The sequence below is a fragment of the Vanessa cardui genome, chromosome 2 (assembly GCF_905220365.1).
Source record: "Vanessa cardui chromosome 2, ilVanCard2.1, whole genome shotgun sequence".
In the NCBI taxonomy this organism is placed as follows: Eukaryota; Metazoa; Arthropoda; class Insecta; order Lepidoptera; family Nymphalidae; genus Vanessa; species Vanessa cardui.
In genome coordinates this window covers 12,358,425-12,374,921 of record NC_061124.1, presented here as the reverse complement: position 1 = coordinate 12,374,921, position 16,497 = coordinate 12,358,425, and the positions used below count along the sequence as shown (strand labels likewise).

General features: G+C 32.9%; 1 protein-coding gene across 2 annotated transcripts; it reads left to right on the top strand.

Moving 5' to 3' along the window:
* The first annotated feature begins 260 nt into the window (after positions 1 to 260).
* LOC124540251 (probable uridine nucleosidase 2) lies at positions 261 to 14,952 on the top strand. Of its 2 annotated transcripts, none has more exons than XM_047117725.1 (8): positions 261 to 334; positions 9,956 to 10,051; positions 10,854 to 10,953; positions 11,915 to 12,083; positions 12,285 to 12,401; positions 12,837 to 12,973; positions 14,048 to 14,234; positions 14,672 to 14,952. In XM_047117725.1, exons 1-8 carry the CDS (start codon positions 321 to 323, stop codon positions 14,794 to 14,796), a joined length of 945 nt encoding a protein of 314 aa, XP_046973681.1. In that variant the 5' UTR covers positions 261 to 320; the 3' UTR covers positions 14,797 to 14,952. The 2 variants fall into 2 exon arrangements, with proteins under 2 accessions (XP_046973681.1, XP_046973674.1); XM_047117718.1 differs by lacking the exon at positions 261 to 334 and adding an exon at positions 7,970 to 8,097.
* Positions 14,953 to 16,497: the final 1,545 nt, after the last annotated feature.

Below are 16,497 nucleotides of genomic sequence, written 5' to 3'. Positions count from 1 at the left end.
TATAAATCTTACTCTCATCATTCCCAGAGACGTCTCGCTACGACAATACAGTACTTACCCGTGTAAAATATATTTTCTATTTTGCATATTGTGACATACAGTTCAATGACCTTTGACACAATTTCAAGACAAGGTAACTAATTTTATATTTATTGTAATAAAATATTAATATACGCTCGTAATTTAAACAAAGAACGTATAAGCTTCTAAACACTTTATCGTTATCTATTTATAGTTTCAATAATGAGACAGCTCATTCACTCAAATCGTTTTGTGTGATCGAACGTGTTTGAACCGCGTGTAACAGTGATCAATACAAAATGCAGCGTGATGGGTATGTACATATATTTTTTTTTAATACGTAGAACTGGCTAGTAGTGAAATAAATAAAAACTTTAACAAAAAGAAAAACCGACTTCAAACAAAACCCTATTTTAAAACAAATAAAAATGCTCTAAAAAGTAATAAAAATAATTGCATATTTAACATATTTTTTAGAGTCCTCCTAGGTTAAATGAAATGAAAAATATTAGACTACTTAAAAGTCGATTTACAATTATATACTGTAGTTATAATTATTGTTATATTTGGAGCCGGTGTCAGCCACGGGTATGCGCCTCAACAATCAAAAGAAAGAAGCTATACGAGCCCCTTGATTGAGCCCCCGTATATTATCCTATCACCTAAAAACACATATCTTAAAGTATTTCGTTTTATTTTTTGATAGATACACTATAGGGTTTTCTTGGCTGACATCGATAATATTAGGTGACTCAAATATCCAAATAACATATAAATAAAAGATTCGGCCGAGGATCGCTAACGTAGTGTTCCTCAGAATTGTTCCGTTCCCTTTCGTTCCGTTACTTTGTCATGGATTCTATACTAAGAACCATACCAAACTTTCACCAAACAACCCTTGAAGTATATCCTTTATAATAAAAGAAGAATCATCAAAATTGGTTGGCAATTTTGAGTTATTCACCTATTTGTCGCGCACATACATAATGCAAATTTAAGACTTATATCGTTTTCATAGGGATACCATCATCGGAAAAGCATAAAATTAAAATGGGATCCCACGGGAAGCACTACCTTTCAAACAAAAAAAAATTATCAAAATCGGTCCACCCAGTGAAAAGTTATGATATACAAACATAAAAAAAATACAGACGAATTGATAACCTCCTCCTTTTTGAAGTCGGTTGAAAAGAAGATCTAATCTAATTTGAATCTACACAAAATATGACATATTAGCTGTGACCGCTTTTTCATTGCGCGTTGGAATTAAAAAATAATGTTGTAGCCTAAGTTACTTATTACATCAACTGTCTACCAATGAAAGTCCCATCAAAATCAGTCCAGCGGTAACGGAGATTGTCAGAAATAAACAGACCGACAGTATATTATATGTACCGTGTATAAAATATGAACGTGTATGGATTTAATAAGAAGCGGTTGTTTTAATATTACAAACATACACTCAAATTTTATTATATATATAAAATAGGTTTGTTTCAAAGTTTTCCATTAGTCATTGTTATTGGTGCGAATTGTAATTTGTTTTATCTATTTAAAGATTAACTGAGTAAGCATTAAGTAGTTTTTTATCTATACATATAATAAAATTGGAGTGTTTGTTTGTAATATCAAAATAGCTCTTTTTACTCAATGCATAATATGTATATTACACGGTAGATATAGCAATATAACTTTTTTACAATTTTTGTCTGTCTGTTTGTTCCGGCTAATCTCTGGAACGGCTGGACCGATTTTGATGGGACTTTCACTCTCAGATAACTGTTTTAATAAGGAGTAACTACGGCTACTTTTATTTTAGAATTATGTATAAAATCTTATATCCACACGAGCGGAGTATTTTTATATCGTTAGTACGAGTATATTGTTTAAGTAAATTCAGCTCTTGAATTTTATTTTTAACGTGTAAGATATAATTTCCTCTCAGTTTTGGGACGGAAGTGTGTAACAGGGAGAGTCGAGATGGCCCAGTGGTTAGAACGCGTGCATCTAGCACCGCTGATTCATGTGCTTAATTTGTCTTTATAATTCATCTCGTGCTCAGCGGTGAAGGAAAACATTGTAAGGAAACCTGCATGTGACAAATTTCATAAAAATTCTGCCACATGTGTATTCCACCAACCCGCATTGGAACAGCGTGGTGGAATATGTTCCAAACCTTCTCCTCAAAAGGAGAGGAGGCCTTTAGCCCAGCAGTGTTAATTTACAGGCTGTTGTTGTTGTGTAACGGGAGCTTGGGGATGAATTCGCTATTTGATTTGACCAATGAGCGTGTTGCTAGAATAAGCCTTGAGATAGTAACGACCTATTTTCCGGGAGGATATATTTGTCGATAATATTTTTTATTTTATAGCATATGGGCCACCTAATGGTAAGTGGTCACCATCACCCATAAACAATGACGCTGTAAGAAATATTACAATTCCTTACATCGTCAATATGCCACCAACCTTGGGAACTAAGATGTCATGTCCCTTGTGCCTGTAATTACACTGGCTTACTCACCCTTCAAACCGGAACACAATTATAGTGAGTACTGTTATTTGGCAGTAGAATGAGTGGGTGGTACCTACCCAGACGGGCATGTACAAAGCCCTACCACCAAGTAAAAAAACATTGATTATGGTAATTATGCCAGGATGTCAGACGCTACAAATGTGCCAGCATGTTATCGCGTGTCCTTTTCAACCGACTTCCAAAAGGAGGAGGTTATCAATTCGTCTGTATTTTTTTTTTTTTTTTTTTTTTTTTTATGTTTGTTACCTCATAACTTTTCACTGGGTGGACCGATTTTGATAATTTTTTTTTGTTTGAAAGGTAGTGCTTCCCGTGGGGTCCCATTTTTTTTTTTTTTTTTTCCGATGACGGTATCCATGTGAAAACGACATAAGTCTTAAATTTGCATTATGTATATGCGCGACAAATAGGTGAATAACTGAAAATCACGTTAACCAATTTTGATAATTCTTTTTTTATTATAAAATATATACTTCAAGGGTAATTTGGTGAAAGTTTGGTAAGGTTCTGAGCACAGGATCCATGACAAAGTAACGGAACGGAAGGGAACGGAACAATTCTGAGGAGCACGTTAGCGATACTCGGTCGAATCTTTTATTTATAGGTTATTTGGATATTTGAGTCACCTTCCGTAATGTGGTTATGTTTATGTAATTATCATTGTTGAATATTATAATCAACTAGCTACCCACCCCGGCTTCGCACGGGTGCAATACTGATACTAAATATACTACAGAATTTGTTTATTTACGACATCACACCGCAAACTTCTAAAAGTATCAGTGTTTCTTTACTATATTGTTCATGTATTATATACACAAACCTTCCCCTTGAATCACACTATCTTTTAAAAAAAACCGCATCAAAATCCGTTGCGTAGATTTAAAGATATAGGGACAGAGAAAGCGACTTTGTTTTATACTATGTAGTGATGGAACTCCTATACGGCTCGCAGTTAGGGTGCGATATGGGGCAGAATTTCTTACTATCTTTAATCAAATTTTGTGTATGTGATGTGATGTCATATGATGTACGAAATATAGTTGGTCTTTTTCAAAGTTTTTTTGCTGAGTTCGATTACAGCTCTTTCGAGGGATCCTTATAGTTTACGCCGCGTGACGTATTAAATCCGCATTTTCGAAAGTCTATTTTTGCTTTATTCGCAAGTTTCCTTTGAAATTGTCCTCGAAGTAGTTTCGGACTCATATAAACGGAACGTTTAATCTATCCATATTAAAAAAAATTAGTTAGTCAACATCAGCTTCACTTAAAATCAAAAAATAAATAAAATTTTAACAAAAAGAAAAACCGACTTCAAACAAAACACTATTTTAAAACAAATGAATATGCACGAAAAAGTAATAAAAATAATTGCGTATTCAACATATTTTTTAGAGTCTTCCTAAGTTAAATGAAATGAAAAATATTAGACTACTTAAAAGTCGATTAACGATTATATCATGTAGTTATAATTATTGTTATATTTGGAGTCGGTGTCAGCCAATAAAACCCTACAGTATATCTATCAAAAAACAATACGAGAATACTTTAACAAATATGTTTTTTACAAATTACCTTTTACACAATAATATACTGGATCAATCAAGGGGCTCGTATCGCTTCCTTTTTTGATTGTTGGGGCAAGGGCACCGTGGCTGACACCGGCTCCAAATATACCAATAACTATAACTACATGATATAATCGTTAATCGACTTTTAAGTAGTCTAATATTTTTCATTTCATTTAACTAAGGAAGACTCTAAAAAATATGTTGAATACGCAATTATTTTTATTACTTTTTCGTGCATATTCATTTGTTTTAAAATAGTGTTTTGTTTGAAGTCGGTTTTTCTTTTTGTTAAAATTTTATTTATTTAAAATACTTTTCACTAGTGAATATGTAATATCACATCAAGACCTTATTTACATACATTGTTGTTAAACATAGATTTGTCTCTTTCTCTCATCGTTAATTTAATATTTGTTAGAAGAAGACAAAACATTGTTTATTTGGTCACTCGTTAAGTGATGTTTATGAGTAAGGCCGTACAAGTTCAGTGAGATTTAAATACATTTCTTTGTTACTAAACTGCTTTAAGACCTTTATCCTTGGGTTAGCATGTTTTCTTTTGATTTTTTTTAAATTAAGAATTCGATTTTCAATTTTACATCCTTATTTATTGTAACGCATTTTGTTTTGAATATTAAATACATTTAAAATTTTAGTTTTAATCAAAGATCACGATTTCGGTATGTACACTCGTGTACATTTTGATATAATTTGTTTTTTTATTATGATATGATTATATTATGATATTTTCGTCGTATTTGTAATTATACTATTCATTTATGTTTATTTAATTTTTTAATAATATATACGAATTATTATGCTGCACTAACACATTGATAAGTATTTATTATTTAACGGATATTGCAAATGTGTGCGTGTCTTTGTTCGAATACACGACTCATATAAAGTTGGCGCTTCGTACCAATGAAAAAAAATATATATATTAGGAACCAAAGCCAAATAATAATAATAAAATAAAACAAATAAGTAGATAAAGTAAAAGTAAAGTAAAGTAACAGCCAGTAAATTCCCACAGCTGGGCTAATGGCCTCCTCTCCCATTAAGGAGAGGGCTTGGAACATATTCCACCACGCTGTACCAATGCGGGTTGGTGGAATGTACATGTGGTAGAATTTCAATGAAATTAGACACATGCAAGTTTTCCTTCGCCGCCGAGCACGAGATGAATTATAAACACAAATAACCACTGGGCCATCTCTGCTCAAATGAGTAGATATTGACCACTTAAATTGACATTTAGATATATGGACAACATCAAATACATTACTCTGATCCCAATGTAAGTAGCTAAAGCACTTGTGTTATCGATAATCAGAAGTAACGACGGTACCACCAACACCCAGACCCAAGACAATATAGAAAACTAATGAAATTTTTCGACATCGACTCGGCCAGGAATCGTACCCGAGACCTCGGAGTGGCGTACCCATGAATACCGGTGAACACACTACTCCACCACGGAAGTCGTCTCCATGTTATATTATTTAAGTTATAATACATCCATAATATACATAAATAATATTACAATTTGTATAGTACGATACAACTTAGATGTAGAATCGGAAACTGCAATGAATTCGACTACTGCCGATTCACAATAGAAACAGCTCCCCATCGCGCCATTCGACGCTATTCGTCGCTATAGATTCACGCGTCAGTTTAACCATGTCGACGTGTCAAATTGACGAATATATAACGTCATATGATATGACAAGTTATTACGTTTGTGTAAAGATCATATTCACGTAAAAAATAAATAATGATTTGAGATAGTGTACTTAATTCGGATTTGATTGTTTTTACGAATTTTGCCGATGCTACATCTATGTTGTGTCGTACTATACGTACTTATTTTATGATTACAAGCGCGTGCACTAGCCGAGCCTATGTCTCAGACTTCAAAACTGCAAACGAATAATTTGGAATAAGGGACGAATGGTTTGTTAGCCTCCTTTCCTAGGCAGTGCCTGCCCTTAACATTGATTCCACGATATCAGATGGGGTCAATGTGTCAACGCATGTAGCACACTAGGGTACGTTCTCATTCAAGGGAACCTGTATTAGTTCAACGAGCATTATTATGAACTAGAGGTCTATCCTGGCTTCGCACGTGAACATAAGTTTTTATTTTGTATTTATACCTTTTATTTATATTTCTTTTGTTCCTTTTCCGACATATTTAACTTTTTATTTTATTTTATTTTATTTAGGTTTACCAACAGTTGTTTACACTGAATATAACACATAAAACATTTAAAATATATACATAGAATAGCGTAAAAACTAATTATAGGCAAACACCGCTTGTACCAACACATAAAAAGTAAAAAGTAGCTACAGCAAATTCATTTAACACAAAATATAGATAAACTAAAACTTAATTACAAAAATAGACATGAAGAAAAAAAAAAAATGTTTAACAAAAATATGTATACATAAAAGTGTCTTATAAAAGTAGTTATTTTATTAATCAATGTAAGATAAGCCAGTACAAGTTGCTTTTAACTTAGTGAGGGATTCATAATGTAGATCGATTTGATCACTGCAAGCATTTATCACTTTACATAATCTAGAACAGGGAGAGTTGGCACCTAACACAGTCTTTCTAAGAGGTGGACAGAGTGGTGTGATCGAGCTGCGAGGGAGCCTAGAGGGTACACGCAGCTTGAATAGGCCAAGAAGCTGGGGACAGTCAATTTTGTGGCAAAAAAATTTGCCCGCAAACATTGCATCCAGTATATGCCTACGATTGGCTAGGGACTTCATGTTGAAGTGTTTAAGGCGACATTTATATGAGCGTATTTTTTTAGCTATGCCATTATGAAACGCAAGGTGCCATACAAATCGTTTTTGAATACGCTCTTTAACAAGTGTCGTTCTAAATAATTTATTTACGCGAAAACCTTAATAAATTATATACCTAAACCTTCCTTATGAATCCTTCTGTGTGTTAGTAAAAACGTCATGAAAATCCATTCTGTAGTTTTAGAGGTTATCGCGAACATACAGACCGACAGATGCGGTCGGGGGACTTTGCTTTATAATATGTAGTAATACTCTTATACGTTGATGGTGGCAAGAGACCTTTTTTTGTGTCATTAAGACAAATTAACGTGGGACCACGTTGGAGTGGTATACTGTTTGTAACAAAGTGTCATGAATATTTGGTTAGAATAAAGGTTGACTGACAGGGAATGCCTTGATAGCTTCGAGTCTTTGCTTATCATTGTTTCTTTATTTATCACTAGCTTTTACTTGGTGGTAGGGCTTTGTGCAAGCCCGTCTGGGTAGGTACCACCCACTCACCAGTTATTCTACCGCCAAATAACAGTACTCAGTATTGTTGTGTTCCGGTTTGAAGGGTGAGTGAGCCAGTGTAACTACAGCACAAGGGACATAACATCTTAGTTCCCAAGGTTGGTGGCCCATTGCCGATGTAAGGTAATATATCTTACAGTGTCATTGTCTATGGGTGAGAGTCCCGACAAAATCGGTCCAGCCGTTCCAGAGATTAGCCGGAACAAACAGACAGATAGACAAACATTGTAAAAAAATGTTATATCGTTATATGTATCGTGTGTAAATACATATGCATTAGTCAAAAAGGGCTATTTTGATATTACAAATAGACACTCTAGCTTTATTACATGTATAGATAAAGCAAAAAATAACGTCACAAACGCGTGCTTAAGTATTACGTCATACGCGTTTTCATTTCTTCAATTCACGTTAATTTTACACATGTATTTTATTATAGTTTCATTGAACTTTATAAGCGTTCCAGTTTGTATGATGTAAACGCGCTCTGTATGTATTCCAAAGATTCCCAGTCAGTGTCTTATCAGACGTTCTACTGAGAGTTCGTAATAGTGATAATAAAAATGCTCAAATATTACGTATTTGTGTTGCTAATGACTTCTATTTATCCGACGTCTAGTAGTTCTGTTACGTAAGTATTTTAATTATGTATATTTTACTGGATATCATAAATTTAGAGATTTTAATATCATTAGACGATTTTTGCCAATTTTATTTTGTATTACGTACTAACCTAACCTAACAAACAACAAGATGTTGTTATTTTTTTACAATATTTTACGAAGTAGTTTTAAATTTAGTAAATTCGAATGAATTCTTAAAATTGTACGTTAACGTATAATTTAAAATAATACCATAAAAGTGATGCTATTTAGTAGTCCCTATATATTTAATGTATGTACTTAGAAATAAGGAATTTGTATGTTACTATACAGTTATCATTATCTATGTACTCGTATGTCTTGTTCTTGTTGACAAGACATTCGTAGATAATGTCAGATATCGAACTCCAGTCTATTAAATATCCTGTGTAAAAGAACTACTAAAAATAATAAAAATAACCATGTTAATTTAAAACATAAAATTCCATTTTATTGAATTTTTTCATTTATGATATTTGTGAGTGAGTGAGTCGAGATGGCCCAGTGGTTAGAACGCGTGCATTTTAACCGATGATTGCGGGTTCAAACCCAGGCAAGCACCGCTGATTCATGTGCTTAATTTGTCTTTATAATTCGTCTCGTACTCGGCGGTGAAGGAAAACATCGTGAGGAAACCTGCATGTGACAAATTTCATAGAAATTCTGCCACATGTGTATTCCACCAACCCGCATTGGAACAGCGTCGTGGAATACGTTCCTAACATTCTCCTCTAAGGTTTAAATTGTAGATACCATGTAAAATATATTTATATTTGTTTTTACACATATGTGATATTAAAGAAATTAATTTAAAATTCAATCATCGTTATCAAGACACTTCTCGACATATTTTGTTACTATTATCATAATATAATCATACTGTATATAAAAAAATTATGTTGGTATATCGGACCGAGATTAAGAACTCGTTTTTGACCAATCAGCAATATTAAAATTTCGCTCGTCATTCACAGGGAGCGATTGCTTTATTATAAAAAAAAAATACGCGAGGTTCAAGGTGGCCTCCTACCAAATTCGGTTCCGTTGTTTAACCGCGAAGGAATAACGAACTGTCAGAATTAATTTTATGTTCATAAAATTAGTATAGATGATTGCGTACATGAGCATAAAACAAAAGACATACGTAAACAAATATCCTGAGATTCTGTTTCGTTCTTTTTGTTATTTTCTTGTAATTCTGCTATATGAAACATTTTTTTTTTTATGTCATAGGTTGGCGGACGAGCATATGGGCCACCTGATGGTAAGTGGTCACCATCGCCCATAGACAATGACGCTGTAAGAAATATTAACTATTCCTTACATCGTCAATGTGCCACCAACCTTGGGGAGTAAGATGTTATGTCCATTGTGCCTGTAGTTACACTGGCTCACTCACCCTTCAAACCGGAACACAGCAATACTGAGTACTGTTATTTGGCGGTAGAATAACTGATGAGTGGGTGGTACCTACCCAGACGGGCTTGCACAAAGCCCTACCACCAAGTAACAAAAGACAATCTATACTCAGATTATTAGATACTGTGTGAAGTGTTCTTAATACTGTATGTAGCTGAAGAGTAGGTTAGGTGGGTTGATGGTATACACAATTTGTAAAATTTCCTTCGCTTATAAAAAACAATACGATACTCTTAAATCCGTTGTGCCACCATTTTGCCTTATCATCTATCTCGCTTACCCATTTATAATTCTATCTCTGTCTTCTTCTTTACTTCTTTTTATAATCTCTCTCTTACATTGTACATCTCACTCTCAAACCTATCATTCTAATATATGTGTAGTTCTATAATATTTTTACATTCTTTTAATTCGTGTCTTTTGTTTCAGAGATACATCTCCGAAAATAATAATCGACAACGACGCAGGCGGTGACGATGCGATGGCAATATTTTTGGCTCTGTTATACGAAAAACACTTTAATGGGTGATTCATGTATTTCTTTGTTGTTGGGTCAAAAATCAAATGACTTAGACCACAATGAAAGGAATATCTTTTGCCACATAAAACAAAACATTCGTATTAGTTGATATCACGAATGTAGATTCCATTTAACTAAAAATCGTGGAATTCATTTGGACAAATATATTTTGTATTTGATATTTCATGGTATACGTAGGGAAATGGTAATTGGGCTACTATAAGTGGATGATCACTACCCATAGAGATTATTGCTGTAAGAATTTAAAAGGTTTCCGCTTAAAGGAATGCCTTTAAAATCTTGAAATGTAAATGACTCAACAACTTTAGGGACTAAATTGTTACGTCCCTTGTGCCTGTAATCAAATTGCTTCACTCGTTATTTTAGCCAAAACATAACAATACAAAGATTTACTTTTTGGCAGCAGACAGCGTCATTTTGAGATTATGTCCTTTGGTAGCAGTTGGCCATACATTGGGTATATTTTAGATCACATGTATGCGGCGAAACCCAAGAGAGTTATTTATATAGAGCCCTCTCATAATGATCTGATCGGGCAGAGTTCAAGCTCAGGAACAAGGGTTCTAAGGATTCTTTTCGAAGAATAACTTCAATAACTTTGCCTAATTCACCTTGAAGTTTTATGTTATGACACCTTATTAACTCGCTAGTAGATCATCAAGATCATCACAATTATAGCTTATTACTTTCATAAGCTATAATTGTGACTATCTCAAGGCTTGAGCGTATATTTAATGATATATCTTAATACTAATGGACACTAAATAAAATTGTATTAATTTTTAGGCCTAAACTAATTGGTTTAACGACCGGAAACGGGAACACAAATGAAAACAACGTGTGTACAAACAATCAGCGAATACTAAAAGTCGCTAAGAGACAAGACGTAAGTATTTATTGAAATATTGATTTATTGATAATGTCTGTGAAACAAAAACGAAACATAACTAAGAAGAAGTAAATCATGATCAAGACGAGCTTTGAAAGATCAAGGTATATAAATAAATCTGATACGGATCATTTTCAAATTTTTTTGCCGATATTTTTTAGTCTGTAATGGCACACAGGGTAACTTTCCTCCCTAACACGTATATGACACTGCTTGGTGAAAAATAGTATAAAATATATCACTGCCGGGCCAAACTTTTATAAATTTCAAATGCACAACTTAGAATACCTAAAGCCTTCTAATTTCCTCCAAATTATTATACGATAAGCTATTTTATGAAAGCTAAGGTAAAGGTCCAAAGGTCTTAGTTGAAGCACAATTTTCATAACAAATATTTCTTTAAATTCAAATAAAAGAAGCGTTTAAGATATTTTGAAGGACAATTCAATATATATATACATATGTACACGTATTAATATATACAAATACATTACAAAAAAAGGTATATATAGACTAGAAGCTGTTAAATAATTCGTCGTTTCTTGAAATTACCTTGACAATGCAATCATCGATTTAAAGTTTATGACATCTACAAATTAGTAACCGTTTGTGTTTATTCGCCTAACTGCAGCGTTTATAAAACGACCGTAATAAGATAAAAAAGATTATTTCATTATACATTGAACTTTTAGCAAATAACAATTTAGCGTATTACTCTACAGTATCAGTATTGAACACAATACAGCTGCGAATATGTGAACAGTTGCTATATCTGTGACAAATGCATCAGCGATGATTAAGTTTGAGCAATGTTTGTTTAGGCTTATTTCGGCTTTCTACGTGATCGTCATCTGTTCGCTGAAGTAACCATTAAGTACTACTAATAGCAAACCATATAGTCCTACATTTCTATTTTTTGGAACTGAATGTGAATTATTTTTTTTCTATAAAATTCTAGGTTCCTATATACAGAGGTGCAAAGTCCTCACTGGTGACGACGCCTGAGGTGGAAGTTTATTATGGGAAAGATGGATTAGGTGATAGTGGCGAAGTATTATCAGATCTTATACCTGCTAAGGAGCAAGATGCGACCTCAGCGCTCATTGAATTATCCAAGACTTATGAAGGTATACTTGGATTTAACATAACTAAGACTAAAAATAGAATATACGAAAACATAAAGAATTATTGTAATATTTAACAAAACGCCAGTACCAAACAAGCATAAGAATGAAGAAAAAAATTATATCCAAGAACAAGCTATGTCTATTGTGGACAATTTTGAGCTTAGCCTTTGATTCAAATTAATTTCTCTTGGTATTTTGCAGGTCAACTAACAGTTATCACATTAGGCGCCCTAACCAACGTTGCATTGGCTATTAAACTGGACCCCAACTTCCTTAAGCGATTATCACATTTGTACATTGGAGCTGGACACATACATAGTAAGTTTGAGAATTACGTCATACCATCAAATTATCAATGACACAAAGTAATTTAGTTAAAAAGCTATTTCTTCTGTAATAAACTGACGCGATCATATATCCTCTAATTTACCAAAATTGAACCATCAAAGTATAAGATATTTAAAAAATATGACTAAATTGCTGTCATGAGTCTAAATGCAAATTTATTGTCTAAACATAAGTACGTTAATCGAAGGAATTGTGTTTTTATTGGAATGATATCTGAAACAAGTAAAGAATAAATTTTAGGTCGAGATGGTACCGATTTAAAATTGGTTGAAACTTAAGACCTTTGAACCGTAGTAACCATATAGACAGCTAAACTCTTTTTGATATCTAGGATATGATTGCTACCACACCTAATTCGATACGAATATGCAGGATCCTCAATAAGTGAAGTGTATATATTTTCAGGTGAAGATATATCAAATGCAGAGTTCAATGCACACATGGACGTGGAAGCCTATCACGTTGTTGCTCAATGCGCAACACCGGATAAAGTTACTGTATTCCCGTTCTCACAAACAAAACGCTTTTTGAATTTTTCAAAGGTCTGAGGGCACAAATTTCTTAATGTAATATTTTAAAGTATAGAAATCAATTAGCACTAAAGATCTCATAATTTGAATTTGATTATGTAGGTATGCAATATATTTATAAATATATTTACATCAATATTAAGTATATTAACAGTAACATTGATCACTTTGATAAAATCAGTGATAATCATTGTATGTGTATTAGGAGTAAGGGTAAGCTTATAACGCCAAGTTTCCGACTCCGCAAAGTCAATAAGTACTTCTTGGAGCAGGGTATCCGCTTCTATAATAAAATTTTGCCGTTTAGTAAATTCAAATCGTTTGTAAAAAATACATTGGTAGAAAAAGCATATAATTCAATACAAGATTTTATAGATGATAAAAAAGCGTGGAGCTAATACCTGTTGACTTCCATGCAGGATATATTAATTTAAATAATAGTATTTAACTAAAATGACTTTGTATTTTTAAATGTTAAAAAAGAGTAACTACTGAGTTTCTTGCCGGTTCTTCTTGGTAGAATCTACTTTCCGAACCGGTGGTAGCTTCACTTAATTGTAAAATGACGATTCAAAAGTGCTTGTAAAAGCCTACTTGAATAAAGTTTGTTTTGATTTGATTTGATCGAATAGGTTCAAACCATATATTAGGTTGGTTTCGGTCGTGAAACTTTATGTGATATTGTTCTTTGAAGTTAAATGTAATGTAATGTAATGTAATGTAATGTAATGTAATGATAACCACTCTACCTATGGGTACTACATAGGGTATACTAACAGTATCACTTTTTGTTTTTGTATTAAGGCAGGAAAATTCCTAGTTGGAGATCTGTCAAAAAGTATTTATGTACAAGTAGTTGTTGCCCGCGGCTTCGCTCGCGTTTTAAATGGTTGGTTGTCATGTGAAAGAAAAAGTAGTCTATGTCCTTTCTTAAAGTTCAAGTTTACTTCACATAAAATTTAATCAAATTCGGTTCATCGGTTTGGTCGTGAAAGATCGACAGACAGACAGACAAAATTACTTTCACATTTACAATATAAATAAAGATAAGATATATAAATTTATAATTGTAAATTATATTTTCAGACTTGGAGAGAAGAAGTGTTAGGAGCAATTGATACAGATATCATGAAAGCGCAAAATTTGTACGAGAAAATATCTTTGAAAAGAGGTGATAGGTGGCAGGCCCTCGATCCTGCAACCGTCGCTTTAGCCATTAAACCAGACTTAGTTGACGAATATAAGTTCTCTAAGAACGACATTATTTTATGTGGTAATGTTTTTTATTCTGTTTTTTTTCTCTTATTTAATATCACCGTATTAGAGATACATTCTGACAAATTTCTCTCTCTTTCAAACCATTATTGAAACAGTGTGCTGAATAGAAACTTTCATATAGCAATTGTCAGAAAATTGTCTTTTCCTTTTTTTAATTTCAATAAAAATTGTACTCGTTTGTAGGAATTTGTGTAGTATCTTCTAGTAGGTCTTTGGGGACTGGGCACCCATTCATCTGCCAAGCAGCAGTACTTACTCTTACGTTCTGGTTAAACTTGTGAGTGAGCCAAGGTAACTACAGGCACAAGGAGCATAACATCTTAGCTTCCAAGGATAGTGACGTATAGGCAGTAGGAACCACTTATCATCAAGTGGAAACATGTTTGGTGAGATCTTTACATAACAAATATGTTTATTTTTTTTTATTTACAGGTGATAAAAGAGGAATAAATACAAATATCTTCGTGGAAAAAGAAGAAGCTAATGTCAGAATAGCTTATTCAGTGAAAACAGAGGAATATAGAAAATTTTTACTCGATATATTTGCTTTAGATTAATTGTATTATTAATTTTATTACAACAGTGAATCGCGAACGACGATCGATGATTATGGATATAAACCCAAGCAGTGATTGATTCAAGCGATTAATTCATGTTTATAATTATTCATATCGAACTCGGCAAATGATTCGTTAGCAAAACCTGCACGTGTCGAATCGAGTCTCATCTACACAGGTAAGTTACAAGAGATTTTCTCTTGTAACTTACCTGTGTAGATGAGACTCGAATAATAAGCTCTGTAAAAGAAGACTATGTGGTAATATATATAATTTTTTATTCTGATGTTTTTTTTATTATAATATCTAATAACATTTAAGAGACTTTCAGCGACATATAGAAAAAGTATTATTATATAAATATTTCATTCTTCATTACCACACACACTTCAGTAACAGTACTCAGGAGTTCTAGTTAATTATAACAGATGGCGCTGACAAGTATATATTTGTAAAAATAAAATTTTAAATTTTTTGTGGGAAGAATTTTACTATAGTTTTCTGTTCTCAACACTTCCATCGTCGAATGTAGATTCTATCAAAAAACCCTGACGACAGGTTTAAATAAATGGTAACTGCTGCCTATATAAACCAGTGGACTCATAAACTGCAGTCTGCATCATGGTTCGTTAACTTCATAACAGCATAATACCATCAATGTGTATGTATACTAGAAAGTTTTATTTGTTTTTTTTTTTTTTTTATTTGCAATCGCAGCGCTGATTAGCTAACTGGGTAGTACCTTTTTTCCGCTCTCTAAATTAGTTCTTTGTTAAATCGTAACAATTTAATAAATTGAAATCAAAAATCTTCTTAAATTTTCAGTACGTCTACTGGAGCTCTTCAAAAATGTTTATATGCAGCTATTGTCTCATAATCACTGAAACAAAAATGATCTTACGCTATTAATATATCTTGTATGAAAATGAACAATAACTTACTTTACGCTTTTTATAATTTTATTTTTTGTACTACCTAATTTGATTTTAATTATTGACAGAACTAAATTCCGATATATGTACAGTCAGAGTAAGAAAACCTTCGTCAGTTGTCAAGGCGTAAAATCTTACTACCTTTTGAAACTAAAGCACTAAGCTGATAACTGCGTATAAAATTAAACTTACACAGTATGATAACTCGGTTCAAAATAGTGTAACATCTTCGGACTACGTCTAGTTTTATATCAACATGAAATTATTTACTGGCGTAATTAGTCATTCCAAATTTAAATTAGATATAATATCTTCTGCTGCATTGTCAAAATATGTCTGTCTGTATTCTCGATCGGTAAAGCAGTTTATCGCTCATACTGAGCACACGAATATATATATCTTAAGGTGATGAAACTTTTATTACCCCAAACTGTACCTAAGTTACCAGTAACTTATCTACAGTCGGGATTCGTAAGTTATCATAATAAACAAACATCTGGATGTTTATCTATTATGATAACTCGAATATATGAATCGGTAAATCCGTTCATACAATTTACCTTTCGTTGATTTGATTGATTTTACCTGCAAACCGATCCGATTGTGCTGTACACAATCTCTTAATCCGATTTGATAGATCTAAAACTAAAACAATCGATCTTTTTAAAACGTATAAGTGAGAAAGAGACAGCAAAGGATCCAGTGATTTTATGTATTTAAATACTTTTTCCAAGAAAATAAGAACCAATATCTATAAGTGCCAGTTTTT